Here is a 21,833-nt window from a genome sequence, read left to right as displayed (position 1 = left end):
GGAGCAAACCGTCCATCAGTTTGCTTTCATTCAGGTCTCGGATAGATTTGCACCCGTGGTAATAATATTGATGGTAGGGTTAGCTCCTGTTTAGCGAGTGTTCCTCTGTCCTGCACCCTGAGCTAAGGTTGCTGGCATGACTCCGTGTCGCATTAGCCAGGTGCTTTTTCTGTTTTCCCAGATGAAGACAGTCACACAGAGATCAGGTGCCTGACCAAAGGTTCCATAGTGAATGGCCAAGCTATGATTCCAACTCTAAAGACGGTTATCTGCTAATGTCATCTACAGTAACACTGTTGGTCATTCATGTCCAGCCTTTTACACTCTTCCCTTGAATGTAGCTCTACAGCTGACGTTGCCTTTTCGATCCATCTGTGATTGTTTAATTAGTGTTGGTTGATCCCCATGATGCAGCTCGCAGCCTTGGGGCTCAGGGACTTTGGGCCCAGTCTTTCTGTAGCCGGTTGCAGAGTTTCGCCAACAGAGTTTAGCTCTTCAGTGGGTGTGGAGGGGTTTGAGGGGAGCAGAAGGAGACTTTTGGGGAGACCATGTGAGAGAAAGAGGGGCAACTGGAGATTAGAAGAAGAGATCTGGGAGTAATTAAGGGCTCATCAGGACCTTTGGGGTGCTCTCGTCGCTGCTATGAAAGTATAAAATGGGGGCGCCTCACGCCCGCAGGCTGCTACCTGGTGTCGGTGTTTGAAAGAGGCCGTATTTTCCCAGGCTGAGCTTCTCTGGCTTAAGCCCCCTTTTCTTATACTTTTAACACACTTTAACCGCACTTAGCCATGCCTTTGGAAGGGATTACAGGTTTATGTTAAATATAGTAGCATATAAAAAGCAGCTTTGTAAGGTTGTGTGCATGCTTTAGAGAGCCGGAATATTAGAGTGGTGGCTTCCAGCCCTGTAAGCCAGTGTTTACTGAGCTGTACCCTGTGCTGAGCAAAGTGGGGGTGATGGTCATTACCACCCCTACTTCTTAGGTTCTGATCCTGATGTTCCATCACTGGCTCAGGGTCACTGGAGCATGAACTGGTTGAGCCGGGATTTGAACCCTGGCCTCCAGCTAACAAAACCCTAGACCTCACCCACCTCAGCTGCCCTGCTCAGAAGCCGCTGCCTCATAGCAGGCAGACCTGTGGAGGAAACCTGGGCATGAACAAGCTTCATTGGCTGAAGAAATTAGGGCCTCCGTGTGGATCAGTGACCTGAGAAGTCAGGGCATAGAGGAGTTGAGCTTTTGTATAACCACTGAGGCAGGGTGTGGCGGGGAAGTCTTGAAATCCCAGCACTAGGGAGATAGAAGCAGAGGAGTCCCCAGATTCAAGCCAGACTACTCTGTTTAAGGAACTCTGGCCTCAACAAATACGAAATTAACTATGGAATATCCTTTAAGCTCCCGCTTTCTGTATGGTACATGTGCTCTGTGTGGAACACCACGACACACTGAGAACTGAGACCTTTTTCAGAGGGACATTTCCACGAGGGCATTACCTGGTAGAAAATACTGACCATAGTCCCCGAATATTCCACTAGGTTCTAGTCTCCTGGGGTAGGTGATTTGCTTGTGAATTTCCCACTGAAGTGTGTTCTCTGCTCCTCTGGCTAATAGTGGTGCTGGCTTATTGTTCTTGCACAAAGTATGGGACAGTAAAGTTCCCCTAGCACTGAGTGGGTTGGTCTAGGTGGCCTTCTTGCTGGAACGTTCTCTGATGGTCTCAGGCAAAGGCTCAGACACACAGAGCTGCGCGTGGCTGATGTGAGGAATGTGGGCTCTGTGAAGCGTGGTCTCCAATCATTATTTGAGCTAATGGAAATTCAGATTCTTCTCTGAGCTCTTCCGTGTTGGTAAATATGAGGAAGGCTTTTAAAAACAGCACATCTGCCAGGGAAAACACTCTGGGCGTGGCTCTAATTCCCACCCCGAAAGCCCTCTTTCCATCTGGGGACCTCTAGGGAGGCGGGCCTGCTGTAGGCCACATGGGTGGTCTCTGCACCCCACCTCTGCAGGACTCATACGGGCAGTGGGGGAGAACGCAGGGTAGGGCAAGATCTAGTTCTTCTGGAAACAAGAGCTTTGAGCTCCAGGAGGAAAACCAGGATAATAGGAAACGTGAGCGAATACTTCACTTTGTCCATCAAAGATCCGAATATTTGAGACACCAGGTGTTAAGGGGCCTTAGATGGTTGTTATTTTATGAGCTCGTATATATAGTCACAGTCTCTGAACCCTCCCTTCCTTATCGACTTGTTGGATGGGCTTTCTACATTATCACCACATCAGCATTGACACCACGTTTAGATTTGTGTTCTTGGAAATCACGGCTAGCTTATTTGGAGGCCATTGCTCTCAAGACACCCAAATTCTTCAGAAATTTGGACTTTGGGCAGAGAGTGGCCTTCAGCGATAGAGCATGGATGGGTCGAGCCTGCTCCAGGCCCTGGGTCTGGCCTCAGCAGCAACAGCAGCAGCAGCAGCAACCCCCCATAATATAAATTTTCAAAGAAAGTTGACTTTTTTGGAATTTACATAAGCATCACAAATATTATAGGGTGCATCATAGATCGCTCTGTCTGTAAGTGGGGTTGTGTTGAGATGGGGATTCAGTGTTGAAACAAGTGTAATAAGATTGGTTAGCAATATTTGGAGGCTGAGGAAAGTAGCCCCCACAGAGCTAAAAGGACTAGGAGAGGTCATGGACTGTGGCAGGCCTGGAGCCAGGAGCCTGGGTGCATCCAGAGAGGTCCCATTCCTTGTCCTCATTCAGTCCTCACCTCCCAAATCTGAAGCCCCGCTCTCTCGACTCCTCACTCCTTTTATTTTGGTCCATGTTCTTACACATCAGCTCAAGCTGTCTCTGTTCTCAGCATTAATGTGGGCTGTGGATCAGGCCACCTGAGGCTATTTTCAGAAAACTGTTCCGTTTTGCCCCGTTGGCTGCATACCACGGAACATCATCTCACAGATTTTAATTTGGGGAAGTGACTCGAATCTCACGCAGGGTTTTTAGCGGCAATAAAGACTGTAGTTAGGATCGAGCTCTTCCCCCCCCCCCCCCCCCCCCCCGCCCCCTGCCTTAATTTCTTCCCTTAGAACCTCTCTCTCCTCCTTTGTCAGCCTCCATTTTAAAACAGGAGCGTTCAGTGGGAACTAGGATTCCAGTTCCGAAGAAGCGATTCCTCGTGAATCACTTTCTCGGGATGTGTGGTCCTGCTGAGGGCCTTTCTTCCTGGGACTTTGTGATCAGGACCAGAAAGGCAGGACAATAAAAAGTGTGGTGCGAAAGAAGTTTTATGGCAGCTTTGAGAGCAGGAAATTAAGTTTCTTTAGCATGCGAAGGGCAGTTCACACCATCCTCAGGCAAGTGAATGTCAGCTTATCATTTTTAAGTGGAATGCAAATGGTAGCCCTCCTGGTCATTTCATCCGGGAACCCTCCCAGACCACTGCCTCGCCATTTAAGGAGCACAGTTCCTCATCTGACGCTATTGAAATACTTGTTCTTGGCCGGGCGGTGGTGACGCACGCCTTTAATCCCAGCACTTGGGAGGCAGAGCCAGGCGGATCTCTGTGAGTTCGAGGCTAGCCTGGGCTACCAAGTGAGTTCCAGGAAAGGCGCAAAGCTACATAGAGAAACCCTGTCTCGAAAAACAAAAAACAAAAAACAAAAATAAAAAATAAAAAAATAAAATACTTGTTCTGTTAGGCTTTTTTTTTTCTTTAAGCAACAAAGACTATATAATATGAAATCTGTAGCCAAAAGGCTGCAGAGAGACTTTATGAAGCAAGGGATATATGCACAGCAGATGAGATCAAGTTTTACTAGGTCAACCATCTGTGAATCCTTCTTAACATTCACTTTTTGTCTCCCCAACTGATAATGAATGCAAGATGCTGCCCCTCGAATGGAGGCCCTGTCTGCACAGAGTGCGCAGGTAATCTGGAGTACTAGTGCACAGGTGTGTTCCACAACCCGTGACCTGTTTCCAAGGGTTACTCAATAGCAGTCCTTGTACTTGTTAAGTAGCCAGATGAGTGACTGGCGGTCTGTGTGGGACATATGCGGGCTTTGGTTTCATCCCAGTCCGGCGTCTAAACTTGGAAAGAACACCTTTGCTGTCCTTCTGGGGTTAGGGGTGCAAAGGAGACATTCCTGCCCCTCAAGGCCTTGCGCTTGGCTGCAGTATCCATTTCTTTGGATTGGGGGGTGGGGGTGGGGCTCCCCAGCCTTGGTGGAGCTCCTCGGTCGTCTCGATAAGGTGAATCACTGAAGGCTCTGTAGGTGGAGAGGCCCAGGTTGGTTGTGTGGATGCCAGGCACACACATGTATTTATCCTCTTTATGAATTCCTGCTAAACTTCACGCTGGAACACTTAATTAGGAACTGGTTCTTAACACAGGCTAATATTCAGCTTACATGCTTCAGTGTGTATAATCAAGTTATAAATTTTATAGATTCAGCAGAGTAAGTTAATATATTTTAGTAGTGATTTAATTCATTATGGTTTATAAAGTACTCTGAGAACAATTGTAGTCCATCTCCTTTATTTAAATGTCCAATAACACAGATATTGTTTTTTATTAGTATTTATCAGTTTCTCCTTTAGATAATGTAATAATTTCGAAAATGAGGTTTCTGTATGAGTGGGAAATAGTGTTAATTTTACAACGCATTTCCATTCACGTCTCCAGAGACTGAAAGACTGTCCATTGGTGAATTTAGAAGGCCTGCTTCTCCTTCAGGAAGCTAGGGCCCCTCCTCGTCACCTCCTTGGACCGGAAAACACAAATTGCTCATTTCGGTTCTGCTTATATTTTGACACCACGAAAGCACTCAGTGATAATTGCAAATGGAATGTAGCATAATGACCTGTTCTAGAAGCCATGTAAGCAGATTGCATTACAAGAGAACTCCCAGAATGCATCACCCCTGCAGTAAGCCTGTCTGTCTTTCAGGTTGACCCCCTGTTTACAGTGCCGGCACCACCGCCGCCGATTGCCAGCAGTCTCGCACCTCAGATTCTGCCCTCCTACTTTTCCCCATCTTCATCCAATATTGCAGCACCCGTCGAACAGCTTTTGGTTCGGACCCGGTCCGTGGGTGTCAATACGTGTGAAGTCGGAGTAGTGACAGAGCCAGAGTGTCTCGGGCCCTGTGAACCTGGGACCAGTGTCAATTTGGAAGGGATCGTGTGGCATGAAACAGAAGAAGGTAAATATCATTTATTTCTACTTATCTCCCTCTGCCCTCTTCTCCATGATGTATCTCTGTCCACCTGTGAGGGGGATTTATTTGCGTTGTGCTTTGAGAGGGCAAAAAGGTTCTCTGTAGGCTCGCTGACCTGGTTTACATGACGATGCTTGAACTGGCGCGTTCCTGGTTGTGTTCACCTTCAAGATATGTCAGAGCCTTAAAATGCTTCTCCGTACAGAGGGCTAACATGGAGAATCTGTGAGAAGCGGGGTCAGGAGCAGCTTTCTCCTAAAAGGTATCAGCGAGACAGAGCTCAAGTTCATTTTATTTGTGGTGGGCCAGCCCATTTGTCTTCTTTCTGCCGAGTCTTCTATGTACCTACCTTCTGGACCTAACGGTCCCCTCGTGCATAGCCAGGGCCATCGTCGCGATGTAGCTGAGGCTGGTTGGTGCTCAGAGCTAATGAAGCTAAGGTTAAAGGTTTAAGGCCCGGTTAGCCAGTCATCTCTCCTCCGTCTCCAGACAGAACCTTTCCTGCCCCTTAACTCAGCAAGCCGTTTGGCAAATGCATCCCATTAGTCACCGGGGAAACACCGCCCGGGGAAACGGGATCCATCGATCACCGCCATTGGGAATATAAGTCAGAGTACCAGCCATGCAGAGAGTTGGTCCAGATCAAGTTGCCATGTCTTGGGGCACATGGCGTGTGGAGTGTTTCAAGTGGCATGCATCATTAACAAGCCAGAAGAGACTGAAAAGCAACTCCCAGAGACTGATAGCAGCCAGCTCCAAGTACATTGAGAAAAGCAGGCGAGGAGTTGGAGGGAACACACTAGTTGTTCCAAGAGGAGCAGTAGGCAATGAGCACGGGGACCTCTCTCTCCCCTTTAAGCTAGCTTGGTCAAGGGCAAGGGCCAGGGATGGCATCTGTGAGAAGGGTCGGGACAAAGCTGAGACAAGAATGGGTGGAGACTCAATTATTAGTTGGATTTGCTATGGGGGAAGATTGAGGATGCAAAACCCAAAGGAAGAAGATTGGTTATGTGCCCGGGAGGCTTGGGTGTGCCCCTAGGAGGGGTTTACTGATGGACAGGAAAAAAAATTATTTTATTTCTGGCTGTTTCAAGAAAGAAAAAACAAAGATTATGATGCGCACTCTTGTATGGCCCATTTCTTAATAATTAAAAACAAAGATTGCAGCTAGTGCCAATAATGAAGAAAAAGAATTAACTAGATAGTAAAGGGGAATAAAAATAGCAGCCATGGAGTTAGTTCTTGTTTGTTTAAGTAGAAGTGATACCTAAAATTTAGATGGACTTTTTTTTTTTAAATCTTCTCCATCTGTGAAGTTTTAGTTTGTTGGGTTTGTCTCCCCTCTGGAAAGCTGATTAGGACAATACCATGAGAATATGGGGGCATGAAGTGTGACGTGAGGCCACGTAGATATACACGTTTCTTATCTTGTCTGTTCATTCGGGACCCACTGCCAAGGCCAAGGCCAGTCTCTGTGTGGCCCCCACACTCCTCAGGTTGTACAGCTTTCCTTCCTAGGGTTCTTCCTGTAGAGCAGACGTGGTGGGGAAGGGGTTCAGGCTGACCCCTCTTTTTGTAGAAAGAGAATTGAGACATTAACAACATCACAGTTAATTAGTTACATAAAGATTTTCAGCAACATGGCGGGGGGGAGGATTTAGAGAAAATAGGGGTTGACTTCCTTAAACTCGAAATGGAGATTTCCTGGAAAATTCACCCATTAAAGTGAGATGCTGTCTTCTTGGTTGCTAATGGGTTTATTGTTTGTCATGATTTTATTTATGGAAGTGTGGCATAGGACAGGCTTCCTGCCCTGTAATCTCACTGGGTGGTAGCTATTACAAAATTAGCCATAGCTTTCTGGGACAGTTTGGGTTATTTTTCAGTTTGCCTAGAGGTCTGTTTAGTTTTGACTTTTAACCTTGGCCTCTAATAACAGTGGATTATATAGAGCAGGGGGCTGGAGAGCTAGCGATTAAAAGCCAAAGCAGTCTGTGAATTGAAGTAGAATTCTGATAGTCTGGCCCCACGTTTAAAGGAGCTTGAAGATAATTGTTTTGATAATACATAAATAAAGCCTTACCACTTCCACCCTGGCCTCTAACAAATGGTTTTTGATTTGAAACAAAGAATCTGTTTTTGAGAGAGTTTCACTCTGTATTGGAGGCTGGCACTGAACTCATGATCCACCTGCCTCTGCCTTCTGACTGTTGGGATTCCAAGCACATGTCCCTGTGCCTGGTGGTTTCCAGATTTTGCTCTAGCTGGGTTTCTGTTTCCACCCAGCCGTATCTATGGGTGTCTCTGCCCCAACTCACAGCTATAAGAAGCAAGGCATAGTAGCCGACCATGGCCAAGGCCCATCTGCTTGCTACCTCACGTGTGCAAGGACATGGCATGTGCAGTTGTTCACTGTGGTGACGTAAGGAGCCAGAGCCATTCATAAGGTTATTCTTGCTGAATAAGCTAAATTTCCGACCTATGTAGAATCAAAGAATTTATTTTTATGAAGGCCTGGGTCCTAAGACATGTATTTAATACACGCTCATTTTCAAGAAGAGGGCATTTACTTTTTCATGTCTTTCCTGGTACTGTGTGCTTAAGGCCTTGGCACCAATTTAAAAATTAAACTCAATTGACTATTAATTTCTCCTTTTCAGGAAAAACAAAGAGAGCCACAGAACAAAGACATTTGGAGCCAATTATTTTTGCAGAGAGAGGGGGGAAAAAGATGGTTTTGAGGAAAGGGGAGGGCAAAGCAACATACAATAATTTGTCCAATGAGGTTTCACTAAAGGAAAAGCTGCTTGTCCCCACACTTAGAAAACTGACAGGTGCCTGTGAGCTGAGTTGAGTCAAATCTCTCCATTGCTACTGTAACCAGTAGTGTTTTTCCGAAATTTAATTTGATAGTTCAGTCACATGTGTGGAGGCTGTATATGCATGTGCATATATCCAGAATTCATAGTTACTGTCTCCAGGGGATAGTGGATATTCTTGCATCCTCTTGGAGTGGCGACAGGATAGGGAGCCTGGGACCTGACGTTGGGTAAAGGACTTCGTTGCCTCTTGTTCTAGGAAGCCCTCATTAGAGTCAGTTTCCTTTAGTCGGTCTTTGCTCTCCTTGTTACTGCCCGTCATGAACTTCTGGTTGTTCAAGAACCCAGTTGTGCTCAGGAATAAAGTGTTAATAGTAAAGTTGCCTCTGGAAAAAATTAGCTGGCTTTAGAATATGCTTAACAGAAGAGAAAAACTATTACTACATGTGCATGTTTGCTTACCCTACTCTGATCTTCCTTCTTTAAGGTGAATGTTTAGGAACAATGATGAATTGTACGAAATTACTCACAGATGTTGGAAGAATCTCCATAGCATTTCACCCATGACATTTGGGACACACATGCCTCAAATATAAGAGTTTGTTTGAAAATTTGATCTTAAGAAGTGTTGGGGGGGCGATTTGGAATTGGTGAATTCAGCACTGTGTAAATACATGTGTTGAACTTGGCTTTAGGAGTCTTGAATGTGTTTTCTTTTGCATTTGTATTGAAGTCGCGCGGGGGGGGGGGGTCAACAATTATTGTTTATTTTTAGTTTTATGTGTATGAGTGCCTCTCTGGGTATGTGTACATGAGTACAGGTGTCTGAGGAAGCCAGAGGAGGGTTTGGATCCCTAGAGCTGGAGTTACAGGTGGTTGTGAGCCGCAGGGCACAGGGTGTGGTGGGAATTGAATTTGTGACTGCTGAACCAGCTCTCCATCCCCTCAATTACATTTCTTATTGGGCCTTTTTGTGGCGGGTGGCCATATGTGAGAGAAAAGACTTGTTCATGTATATCCACTGTCCGCTTTAGTGTCCTAATGCTTAACTGAGTAAAGCTCCTTAGAGAAAAGAAAACTGGCATTTGCCAACGATGGCCTCTTGAACACCCACAGGAGAACAGAGCATGAGTTCTCAGCACCATGCTATTGACTCACCCAATTAGGGATGGCTTTTAAAACCGTCAGATGCCCAGGTACCACCCTAGGCACCGAGTCAGTCTGAGTCGGCGTGGGTTTGGGCATTGGCCTGGTTTGGTTGATGACCTGCTACTGGTGTTTTAATATTCCAAAGGTGATTGGAGGGGTAGGGGATAGTGAGGAGTGGGGAGAAAAGGAAGAACACTAGGTCCCGTGCAAGCTCCTTGATCTTTTCTCTCTAAGGGAGTCACATATATTTATTGTCTCAAGTTCCCATTCTTTACCATTCTTTACCTGACAGCTGATAAGACCTACAAAGATGTTCAAGTATGGCGGGGGAGCATAGTTGTTCAGTTACTTGTGAGGGAAGGTGGGAGCCTTGAACATCCATCCAGATGAACCACAGAGGATTTGAGCCACAGCCTTCAGGAACTACCGATTGATACCACTCTTCCTAAAATGGTGGGAGGCACCTTACTGTTGAGTTTTCAAACGAGCCAGGCACAACAGGTTTATTTCTTTGTAGTTTCTGCTGAATTAATTTCGAAATAGTCCAGAAACTAGTAGTAACGTTAATGTAGCATATATCCTGGAGAAAATGGATCTCACTTGTAGCTCCAGCACTCAGGAGACAGAACAAATCTGAGCTTGAGGCCAGCTTGGGCTCCAGGGAGACCCTGTCTACAAACAAGCAAACAGACAAACCTTGCTTAGATCATCAGTGGGAGATTTCCTAGGAGACAGTGGAATGCCAGTGGTGCAGTCAGTACGATTGTAGTGAGGCAGAATCGTGTCGAAGGGAAGAATGCCACATAGGAACTTCTTCACCCGGTGTTCTGTGCCTTTGGTTTCCAAGTTTAAAAAAAGAAGAAGAAGAAAAGGGGGAAAAAAGATGAAGACTTAGGAAATGATGGTTTTAAAAGGTAATTAACTGGAGAAATAAATCACTCTTTTAACACCACTAGAGATGTTCTTAAACTCTGTTTCTCTTGCATTTCCAAAGTTATAAATACGCAGTGTAGGGAGTTTCAAGATCACTTCCCTAAAAGGCAAATGATCTCATAACTGAGGCTAGCCTAAAATACAGCCTTATGATCCTGTCCTGCTGTCTTTCTTTCCTGATCCCACTACTTCAAACAGAACATTTCTTTTAAACTTCTGATTAATTTGAGAAGAGATTACATGCTAATCCAGGCTTATGCCGTGTTTTCTGTGACTGAGCATTGGAGTTTGTGTGGCGCTTTGCTGAGTGAGAAACTGTTGATTGAGAGCTGTGTCGTTAAAAATTTTGACTGGGATCCCCAGGGGCGTGAAATGACATTGTTGACTCACATGCTTCATTATCCTCCCCCATCACTAATAACCACACAGTCACAGCAAACGTGGAGATAAACGGTGGCTGGAGCTAGTGACCAGTGCTCAGTTGAGGTTTATCAGTTCATATGTTTGTCAAAAAGAAATAATTGTTTAATTACTGTGTTGGTAAGAGAAAGGGTCTAGCCTCGATCCTCTGTAGAACCCCACAGAGGTATTGAGGGGCTGAAAGGGCTATTAATTAGTACAACTGCCTGCACTGGGTATGAACTTTTCCATAGTCTTTCTTGCTCAGTTTACAAGGAAGGCTGCCAATGAGAGAGTACAGATGGTCCCTCGAAAACCACCATCACTGGCAGCAGAGCAGAGCAAAGGTTGTCTCTTCCACAGTGCATATTCACACAGAAGGGAAACCCACGTCAAAAACCAATGCAAGTGTTCACCGAACGCTACCTCTTCTTATTCTGAGGGCGGGGTTGTTGTTCCGTTTTGCTTTTGAGATAGTTTTACTAAGTCGTCCCAGGAACAAGCCATCCTCCTGCTTCAACTGAGCTCCTTAACTCCGGCTTTCGCTGGAGTTTCAGGTGTGAACCGCAGCGTGGATCCAGCATCTCTAAAAGAAGAAGAGATTTGTAAACCAAACGGTGGTGGCTCACGCCTTTAATCCCAGTGTCGGGGTACCGCCCGCTCCACTGGCAACAGCTACCCAAAATGGGGGGCCAGGGCCCTACATCCCAGCACTCAGGAAGCAGAGGCAGGTGAGTCTTTGTAAATTTGAGGTGAGCCTGGGCTACAGAGTGAGTTCTAGGACAGCCAGGGTTACAAAGAGAAACCCTGACTCAAAAAAAGGAAAACCAACAAACAAAAGATTTATAATGACAGAACCCTGTGACGTGCACACGCGCTTTTCTGATGGAGTAACGTGCACAAAGTGGGCACGAGGAGGGATCAGGGCTGTGTGTTTTGTTGGGAAGTCAATACTGTCACTTTCCTCTTACCAATGGGAATAACATGCTGCTTTCAAGTAGGACTTGGCTTCATGGGTTAAGACAAACGTTTAATGCTTGATTCTCCATCCTTTGGTGATGACATCAGGTGTTAAGTAATGGAGCAGAAGCCTTGAACTCACTTTAGAAAAGACACTTAGAAACCTTTTTTGTTGCTTTATCTCAAAGACAAACTTCTATATTTGAATACAGGACTTCAAGCATTCAAAAGTCAATTTTTCTTAGGACTTAGATGTGAGAAAAGATGAAAGCATGTGCAAGCACGCAAGTGTGTGTGTGTGTGTGTGTGTGTGTGTGTGTGTAACTGGCATACTTTTTTCCCTGAATGGAGGAATTTATAAAGAAATTCCAAGAGTCTTCGTTACAGTGACTTCAAACTGAAGATACATTTATAATTGCAAGATGGAAACGATCTCACTATTTGCAAAGAATAGCTACTGACCCATCTATACACATAGATTCAAGCATTTCATTGATTTTTTTCTTACACTTTTCGTAGCTTTATTGAAATATAATTCACTTAACATGCAATCTGTCCATTGAAAGTGTATGTATGATCCATTGGCTTTTCACTGCATTTACAGTTAGGCACTCATCATTACAATTAATTTCAAATAAGTTTTTCATCACTCCAAATGAAACCCAGGACTATTCTCCTCTCAAAATGACTTTCTCATGTTTGTTCTTGATTCTTTGCTGGTTTATGGGTAAACATGCGGGGTTTGGGCTATGACAAAGGGTTGATTTGGCAAGCCCTTGCTTTGTGCCCGGGTGTTTATCAGGCACTGGTTTCATTTCAGCGAAAGCAAGCTCCCCATCTCCATCTCTGTTCTAATGGAGGCATGGGACTCAGGTCACCTGTGTCGGGCAGCACACCTGCACAAGTGAGTCTAAATTCGAACTCACTGCAGCTGGACGTAGAGACCTTATTCTTCACAACACTCCTGCCTTCCGGATACCTGCTTTCCTCCCATCAGAGTTCTCGTGTCTTCCCCAAGATGCAGGGTGGGTAGAGGGAGCAAATGTGGTGTGGTAACTGCAGGCATAATGTGAAGTGTGAAGGAAGAGTTCCTGTGTAGTTCACGAGTCTGCTTTGGCAGTTGTCCTCAAACTTCAGCCGGGTTGGTGTGCACACACTGTCCTTTGCGGCCCCGCTGTCCCGAGAGCTGTTTAAGTGTGAGTCATCTGTTTCCTCGGTGCCCTCTACGCCTGGCATAGAGCAAGCCCAAACAGACGTATTTGTTGACTGTTGGATAAATTCATGGAACAAGGTAAGGCAGGCTAAAAACCTGTGTAAGTTGGAGTAGTGGAGCCTCAAGCCAGGAATATGCTATTTTTGAATGATGTTTGGTTTAGACAATAAAATATAGCTCTACAAATACTTCATTGTTGGTTGGATTTGAAGAGCTCTTTGCCTATTTTAGATAAAAAAAAAAATACTTTCTGCCAGTCCATAGCTTGTCTTTTATTCTTATGATGGTTTTCTCCCTCTCTCCTCCCCCAACCCTTGTCAACTTCGTCCAGATTTTCTTCTGTGCTATCTTTCAGTTTTATAGTTTTGCACGTATGTTGAGGTCTGCAGTCCATATAGAATAAACGTTGTGAAGGGTGTAAGGTTTGCGGCTAGGTGTTTTTTTTATACCCAGCTGATGTAGAACCTTCCTAAATCTGTTGCCTTTGCACCTTTGTCAAAGATCAGTTCACTATATTAACATGTGTCCATGCCTGGGTGCTGTTCTGTTGGAATACCTTGATTCTTTTCTGCCCGAACCACAGTCTTGATGACTACAGCTATACTATAGAGCAGTGGTTCTCAACCTGTAGGTCATGACCCCTTGAGGGGGTTGAATGACCCTTTCACAGTGGTTGCCCAAGACCATTGGAAAACACAGACATTTACAGTATGATTCATAATAGTAGCAAACTTACAGTTACAAAGTAGTAAGGAAAATAATTTTAGGGCTGGGGATTGGCACAATGCGAGGAACTGTGTTAAAGAGTGGTGGCAGTGTGTGGAAGGTTGAGAACCACTGTTCTGAATATTCTAAAGTGGTCTTTGAGGTCACACCACTGTGGCTCACAGCTTTGTTCTTCTTCGGCTTTGTGTTGGCTGTTTTTTGGCTCCTTGTCTCTCCATGGTAACAATAGAATTAGTTTGCCAGGCTCTATTAAATGACTTCCTGGGGTTTGGATTGCCCTAAATCTACACATGAAGTGGGAGGAATTAATATTTTGACTATATCAAGTCATTCTCCAAATGTGATATCTTCATTTACTTAATTCTTGGATTGCTTTAATCAAATTTTATAGTTTCCCTTACGTAGATATCGTACACGTTCAGTTAGAATTATTTCATGTTTTGTGATGCTAATGGAAATGGCATGTTTTAAGTGTAATCTTTTAAAAAGAGTTTCTTAAATTTGTTGAGTGAGCATGTACATGCATTCACATTTAGTGAGCTCACAGGAGTGCCATGGTGTACGTGTGGAGTTCAGAAGACAATATGTAGGATTCAGTTCTCTTCTTCCACAGTGTGAGACTCAAGGGTGAAATTCAGGCCGTCAGGGCTGGTGGCAAGCATCTTTACCTGCTGAGTCACCTTGACAATCGTACGTTTGAAGTGTTAAATTCCACTTGCTTATTCCTGAGATATGGGAGAGTGACTGCCTCTGTGTCCTGTGCCTTGGCGCCATCACTTAGTAGTTCTACATAGTTACGTTCAATGTTGCCTTCTCTCCTTTCTTTCTTCTTTCTCGTTACATACAGCTGGGCATGGTGGCAGACACCTTTAATCCCAGCACTCAGGAGACAGAGACAGGCAGATCTCTGAGTTCAAGGCCAGCCTGGTCTACAGAGCGAGCTCCAGAATAGCCAGAACTACACAGAGAATCTCTGTCATGAAAAACCCAAAATAGGTATATGTGTGTGTGTGTGTTTATAAAATCCTTTTTTATTATTTTCTTTTTAAAATTATTTAAACATTTTTTTTAAAGACTAATTCTCAGCCAGGTGGTGGTGGCACATGCCTTTAATCCTAGCATTTAGGAGGTAGAGGCAGGTGTATCTCTGTGAGTTCAAGGGTAGCCTTGCCTACAGAGTGAGTTCCAGGATAGCCAGGGCTATACAGAAAAACCTTGTTAATAAATAAAATAAAGTAAAAGACTAATTTCCCTGTTCTTTGTTTAGGTGTAGGGCCAGCTGGGTGTTGTACTTGTGCGGGTCTTGTTTAGCTGGCCATATTGTTGCGGTATCTTGAGGGTAGATTCTGTCTTTTCTAGGAGACATAATCTTACAGCAGATTTCCTGATCCTCTGGCTCTTACACTCTCTCGAGCTTGTGAGATATTCTGCTGTTATTAGAGCACTTTTGAAGCTGGCAATGGTAGAGCATGACTGTTATCACCTCAGCGCTTGAGAGGCTGGAGCAAGAGAATCATGAATTTGAATCTGTGCTACACTGTAAAAGGAAGGTACTTACCTTTCTAAGAAGCATTTTTCGTGGGTAAGGCATATTCTATGGAATGGATAGAATTGGTTTAATTAAAATTTCTTCAGTGCTTACTCACATTGCTTTCAAGTTTTGAATAAGTTCACAGGATGGTATATCTTTAGGTAAAGAGAGTTGCTTGTTTGGTTTGTGTGTTTGGAATTGCAGTGCTGGTATCAGTTTTCAAGAACCTGATTGCTAAGTCTATGAAAACAAACATTTGTAATATACACTAGGACACATGGTTTAACACCTTCCTGGAAGGGACTGGACCAGTGTGTACATCCTAGATGGAAGGATGTGGGTGCTTTCCTCACTCTACCTAGCTTTGGAACCACCTTCATTTTAATAACACATGGAATCGAGCTCCAAGTTCTTTGTCTAGGTTGTGGTGCTGATGTCCAGGCTCTCTGGCCACCGCCTCAGTGGAGGCCTTTGCTCTCCATCATAGAAATGTTTGGCTTTGGCCTCCACTGGTGTCTGGAATGGCATTTGTAGTATCCTATCCCCCAAGAAAAGTGAAGCAGTTAAAAGAGTCTTTTAAACACCAGAGATTCAGACCCACAGCAGGGAAATATTAATGTAATCCCCAGTCCCCCTGAATCGCAGCCACTTAGGCTTGTCTCCCCAGTGTCTCTCTGTTCAGCTCTGTTTCCTCGGAGACGGGAAGAAGTGAGGACAGGACATTCATAGAAAACCCTTTGAGTGTCATAACCTGTTTATGGTGCACAATTTGTCACTTGGCATATTCAAGCAGTGCAGATTTCTCTCTGACACATCCAAGCCCTGCCTTGTCGCTCTGCCTGCCTCCTATGCTTCCTCCCATAGTCTCTCCCCTCTTGGCAAGTGGGACTTTCAGGGTACTTTTTAACAGTAATGTCGACCAAAGAACTCCCATATGCCCTTCTCCAGCCTTCCTGTTCAAAAAGAAGCTTGGCTGGTATTTCCTTGGCAAAGGGAAAATATACTGTAATGTGGGAGAAGGCAAATCATAGGTTCCAGATAGCTGTTCTCAGCAAAGAAAATTGCAGGAATTAGGCTCGTGGGCACAATTGCAGAATATCTAGCAGGGTCTGACATCATGCATTCAGGAGACTCAAGAGAGGGGCAGATAAAAAGTGCGGTGAGGTAAGCAAAACCCTGATTGCTCATTTGGTAATTTCTTATAACTGAATGCTAAACTGAGCAGTCATATGTATGCTCATATATATATATATTCATAATTAACCCTTCCGACTCAATAAGAATCTGAGGCCCTTTGGTGGCATTTCATTATCTGGATGTTAGAAAGGTGACACAGGACGCACTTGGTGTCTGTTGTGTCTTTGTCCTTCAGGGCTTTGGTCTGGAGAGATTCTTATTGTTCATGTATGAATCTGCCATGCCCCTCTGTCAGGCTTACACTTGGAGTATTTGGTTCCCAGATGGCGGTGCCATTTGGGTAAGTTACAGAACCTGTGGGATGGATGTAGCTGGTAGGTGTTAGTCGCTAGGCACAAGACTTTGAAGGCTATGCCTGCCCACAGTTTTTGTTTAATGTTCTACTTCCTGCGAGGGGGCCACATGCTCTCACTGCTGTGAATGCTATCAGGCCTTCCTTGCTGCGATGGACTGAACTCCTCTGAATCCGTGAGTCAAAACGAATCAGTCTTGTTTATGTGGCTTCCTTTGGGTATTTTGTTACAATGAGAAAACTAGCACATATGCATGAAGCTCTCCTTCTAATTAGTCTCATGTCCTTCACGTGGAAGGCTCCCATAACAAAACTCATTCTTTTTACATATAATATTTCAGTTACTTCTTTGACAATTTCATACATGCATGCAATGCCTTTTGAGCATATTCACCCCCGACTCCCCCCAGATTACCCCTTCCAACTTTATGTCTTCTCCTCTTTCTCTCTCTCCCCAGCCCTTCTTTCTTTCTGAAAACCCACTGAGTCCATTTTGTACTGCTCATAGACTCGTGGGTACCAACCATCCCTTGGGGCATGATCACCCACTGGGGGCCACACCCTTAAAAAATGCTGACTCTTCTCCCCCTCAGCTATAAATAGCCCTTCAGATAGGGATGGATGTTTATGTGCCCATACCTCTCCTAGATGACTGTTGACTGGCTTGATTTTGTAGAGGTCTGGTTCAGGAAATCACAGCTGCTGGAAGTTCATGAGAATAGTAGCTCTGTCATTTCCAGAAGATACTTTTTTTTTTTTTTTTGCCCCAATTCTTCCCGACCTCTGGATCTTACAATTTCCCCAGCCCCCAGTGATGGTCCCCAAGCCTTGGAGGGAAGATCCCTGTTGTAAGAGTTATTCTACAGAGCAGCAAAACAATAATGGGACTATTGGCAGTATATATATATTTTTTTTCAGAATCTCTAGTTCCTGAGTAAAGTAATTGGTCTTCTCTGGTTGTGAGCATGTAGCTGGATATAACTAGTTTTTAAAAACTGCCAAAAAGCAAATAAACACTTTCCTGTCTGTTAAGGTTTTGGCTGATACATGGAAGCTCAGTTTGGCTTATAGAGAGGAATGTTTTTTTAAATTTAATATTCACTAAATATTTTTACAAAATAGCCCAAATGTAGTTTTCGGCTATGTGCTTCATAACAAGAAAAATCAAAACATCCATCCATTTTCCTTTCAGCAAAGAGGGAGCACCACATGTTCTGGTGGGCAGGAGCCTTGGATCCTGCCAGCTCCTCAGAGACGCCCATGTACGGTCTGGGTTTTGCCGTGTAGATATGACATCTACATGGACAGACAACTTTTGAAGTCACTCAGGTCAAATGAGCCGGCTGTGAACATTTCACATACCTTACTTTACTGGAGCAGCAGCGGAGGCCAGCTTGCCGCCCCCCCCCCCCCCCCCCCCGTTTCTTAGCTTCCTGAGGAGACACGGTCACTTTTCAGAATAGGAAAGCAAACCCACTCCAGACCACGCGTGAACGGAGTGACATCTTACCAGCACCTCTCCTGTACATGAAACAGAATGATTTCTTGTCCTAACAGCTGTTTGGGAGTAGGTACTCAAGCTGGGTGGAAACAGACTCAGACCCCGCCATCTTGGTTTGGAGCACTGTGAGCCTGTCGCCAAGGTAGCTGTAGCAATGTGGTTGTGTGAGAGGTGTCATGTTTTCAATACACATTTTGAGTACTCAAGTACAGACTCAGAATCCTCTTCACTGGGAAGGACCAGAGCCACAGTGAACTCGCTGTAGCACCCCTGCTTGGTAGGAAGACGGGAAGGCCATGCATTTGCTGGGGAGGTTTTTGTTTTTGTTTTTAGTCTCAAATCGATGACGGGACAAATAAACCTAATCGGACTTGGAGAATAAGGGATCCATTTTCAAAGAAACAGAATGTTGTGAGCTACTTAAAATTATATGGACTAACATGAATCTCTAGTAAGTTTTAGGAGGAGAGGGTTGCCTCAAACCCCCAGTCAGTTACTGGAGAATTCCCCAAGTGGATAACTTCCAGGAGATCTTATTTTATGTCTAGCGTGGGGATTAAATATCTTCTTGAAATAAATGCCATGAGCTGGGCCAGTCCCCCTGAGCCTGTAGTTTCTTGCAAGCAGCAGGTTTGCTAAGTATGGAATGTCAACGAAGCAGATCATGTGTCGGATGCAATTGTTGAGTCTTGGAGACTGATTTAGAGTCCCCATCTTTATTTTCTCACGCTGAAGAAAATAAAGCGGTATGAAACGGTATGGGGAATTTATGGCCTGTTGTGCAGTCAGGGCAGGATCTAAAAGAAGTGAAAGGCACAAAGTTCCAGAGCTTTAGTGATGGCTTGGGGTGGGGGTGGGACTATCGACTTGTCCTGCTTGCTCAACTAAAGCCACCTCAGAGTTCCCGGAGAGGGTGGGCTATACCACACTGGATTCCCTGGACGAGTCAGCCTGGCAGCTGAGCCTGTTTCCCAGGAGCTCAGTTTCGGGTTTGCTGATGAGGAATTACTGTTCTCCTCCTACGGTTGCCTCTCCTGACCACAGTGATCAGTAGAATCACTCTTTACGTTGTTCTTGATCTGTGGGGAAGGCAGATATGCCAGCAAGGGGTAGGTGGTCCTCTTTGCATACTGGGGGAGAATCGTGGGTGGATTTTGCAAAGCAGAAGGACCAATTTGCAGACGAGATTGTCAGGGCGCCTGATTTTGTATTCTTCGACTATGAATTCTGGCAGCCAAACTTGTTATGGTTCGGTGTTGGATGTCACTCTCTCTTGTATTTCCTTCTGGTCATTAATGAAGAATGATGAAAGGGTAATAGGCACACCTGGTCTGTTGGAAGGCATAATCACATTGATTAGAGTGCAAAATGGAAACCTGGAAATCCCTCCAAGGCAGGCAGAGCCCCTCCCCCCCACCTGTGGACTCCTTTTTCTCATTCTTTAAATCCCCTCTCTCTCGTTCACTCTTTTTTAAGTGTGACTAGTAAGAAGGCAGGGATAACCTGGCTACAAGTCCTTGGTCTTCATCTCCTGTGATAATCATACAGAAGAATCATTTTATACTTCATATAAAATGTGGAGTCTGTGAAGACCCAAAGGGGCATGATTCCATAGCTTAGGAAGCATCTTTAACATTTTTGATTTAAAAGTCTTTGCTTTCATCATCTGTAATATTCTACTGTCTCTCCATCTAGCATATTTTTTTAAGGAAAGACAATACATTATGGTAGAATCCTCAACAGTCCTTAGTAATTCAGTCCTGACTACTAGACACACACTTTTGGAGAAAAGATGGGTAGCTAAACCAAGAGAAAAAAAAAATAAGTGACAAAGAAACAAAGAACAATAAACCGAAACTAAGGTGACAGAATTGCCACATCTCTAAGGTAAGGATAATAAGTTGGTTTTAAAGGAGAGGCCAACCAAGGTGTGGGGGTTCACACCTATAACCTCAGCTTTTGGGAGGCGGAGGCCAGAGGATTGCCATGAGTTTGACACCAGCTTGAGTGCATAGCGAGCTTTAAGGCAGCTACAGTGTGATAGCCTGCCTCAAAAAAAGGGAGATGGAGGTGGGATTGGAAGACCAGGTTGGGGGGCTGATCTCTTCCCCTGTCCCCATTTGTTACATAGATACCCATGTGTATAATAGCCTGGTGAAATACTTTGAATTCCTGTTGCCTACCCTGCTTTTGTAGACCTGATGCCCCATTCACTTTGACATCTAATTGCATTTTACATAACTCAAAGGACAGGATGTGGGTCAGACCTGCCTTGGGACTTGGGAACATTAATAAGGCACAGTGAATAAAAGGAGCCCTGGAAAACAGCTCTGGCTTGGGTGTCAAGAACCCACTGCTGGGTTTGGTGGCACATACTTGCAATCCCAACACGTGGAAGGTTGAGGCCGGAGGATGGCGAGTGTAAGGCTAACCTGAGGTACACAGAAAAGAGAAAGAGACAGAAACAGAGAGACACGGAGAGGAACACAGGGAGAGAAAATGTGAGCACTAGGCTACAGTCTCAACTTTCATCCTTAGCTGTTTTCTCTTGGCCCTGGGCCTGGCTTCCCCCAGGTGTGAAATGAAGTGGGCTGGAGTGCATGATCTTCTGTGGATACACGAAGTTCTGGGAGGAAAGGAGTGTAATGATCTTAGGTGTTCATGCCAGAGCAATCACACACTTGAAGGGTTCTACAGAGAATGCTTAGCAGATGACTCCGACGGCGTTACTCTTAAATACCCGCTGGGCTAGTGCCAAGTCCTGTTGGATGGGTAGGCTTGATTTGAGTCTTCATAAACTGGTATTTCTAGGACTCTTTATTTACTCAACCCACATGTCAAAGCATGAGCACTCCTCCAGGAAAGGGGAATTCTGTGGCTCACTCCCTTTGAGGAAGAGCTCCTCTGACAAGCTGTCCTGGGCCAAGACCGCTTCCCTGGCAGGTCCTGAAGCTGCTGGCCTAATGGACCTGTGCAAGCACCACTGTGAAACAGAGATGTTATGTTAACAGGACAGTGAGCATGTGAGTGTAGCTTCACTTACTTTCTAACTTCTATCCAAGTTACACACATGCTCACACACGTACACATGCACACAGATACACACATTAGTTCAAAAGGCCACAGATTTTTTTTATAGGCCGATTAAAAAAGCAGTGGTTTCATATCCCGATTTTCCTTTTACCCAATTTCTGCTCTTCAGAGGCAATTAAATACTCTGAACTCTTAGGTGACATCCCCCCTCCCCTCTCTCTGTAAACATTTCTTGAATTTTCCTCTGATTTGGGTGTTTTACAGAACTTCTTATTTGGAAACATAATGACTAATCTCTCTTACCCTCCAACACAAATATATTTTACCCCACCCATACTCCCAATATAATTATGAGTTATGAGCTCCCCATTGCTGTTTGACAAATTATTCTGAAACATGGAGCCTTAGAATAACAAACATATATTATGTCACAGTTTCCTTGGGTCAGGAATGTGGAATGTGAAAGCAACATCGCTGGTTGCTCCTGGCCAAACTATCTCCTGGGGTTTCCTTCCGTCAAGCTGTAGCTGTGCTCCTGTTGGCCGATGAATTGGCGGAACACGAAGGACTCCCTTTTGAGCTCACTTATGTGGTTGTTGGCAAGCTTTAATCTGTTGTGGGCTGCTAGGCCAAAGGCCGTAACATGAACCTCTCCATAGGACCACTCACATCATGGCAGCTTGCTTCTCCATGAAGATGGATGGATGGATGGATGGATGGATGGATGGATGGATGGATGGATGGATGGATGGATGGATGGATGGATGGACGGATAGATATATGGACAGGTAGATAGATAGATAGATAGACAGACCGACAGATAAGTGGATATAAAGTTCCAAATAGAATCCAT

At 44.8% G+C, this 21,833-nt stretch overlaps 1 protein-coding gene and 1 long non-coding RNA gene across 6 annotated transcripts in view; one reads left to right on the top strand and one right to left on the bottom strand.

Annotated features, from left to right (window-relative positions):
- The window catches only part of Znf608 (zinc finger protein 608), a 109,520-nt gene that overhangs the window by 42,904 nt on the left and 44,783 nt on the right, over positions 1-21,833 (top strand). For all 5 annotated transcript variants that reach the window (XM_016006918.3, XM_006988449.3, XM_042264302.2 and 2 more), the window contains one exon: positions 4,957-5,212. In XM_016006918.3, coding sequence (XP_015862404.3) covers positions 4,957-5,212 — 256 coding nt within the window. The remainder of the gene's footprint in view (positions 1-4,956; positions 5,213-21,833) is intronic.
- Positions 7,915-10,183, bottom strand: LOC143269589 (uncharacterized). Its single transcript, XR_013046100.1, has 2 exons — positions 9,481-10,183; positions 7,915-8,432 (listed from the first exon to the last, which is right to left on the bottom strand). It is a non-coding gene; the product is annotated as an uncharacterized LOC143269589 (long non-coding RNA).

This window comes from Peromyscus maniculatus, chromosome 19 (assembly GCF_049852395.1).
Source record: "Peromyscus maniculatus bairdii isolate BWxNUB_F1_BW_parent chromosome 19, HU_Pman_BW_mat_3.1, whole genome shotgun sequence".
Lineage (NCBI taxonomy): Eukaryota > Metazoa > Chordata > Mammalia > Rodentia > Cricetidae > Peromyscus > Peromyscus maniculatus.
Note: the sequence above shows the minus strand (reverse complement) of the source record. Positions and strands in the feature narration are given on the sequence as shown.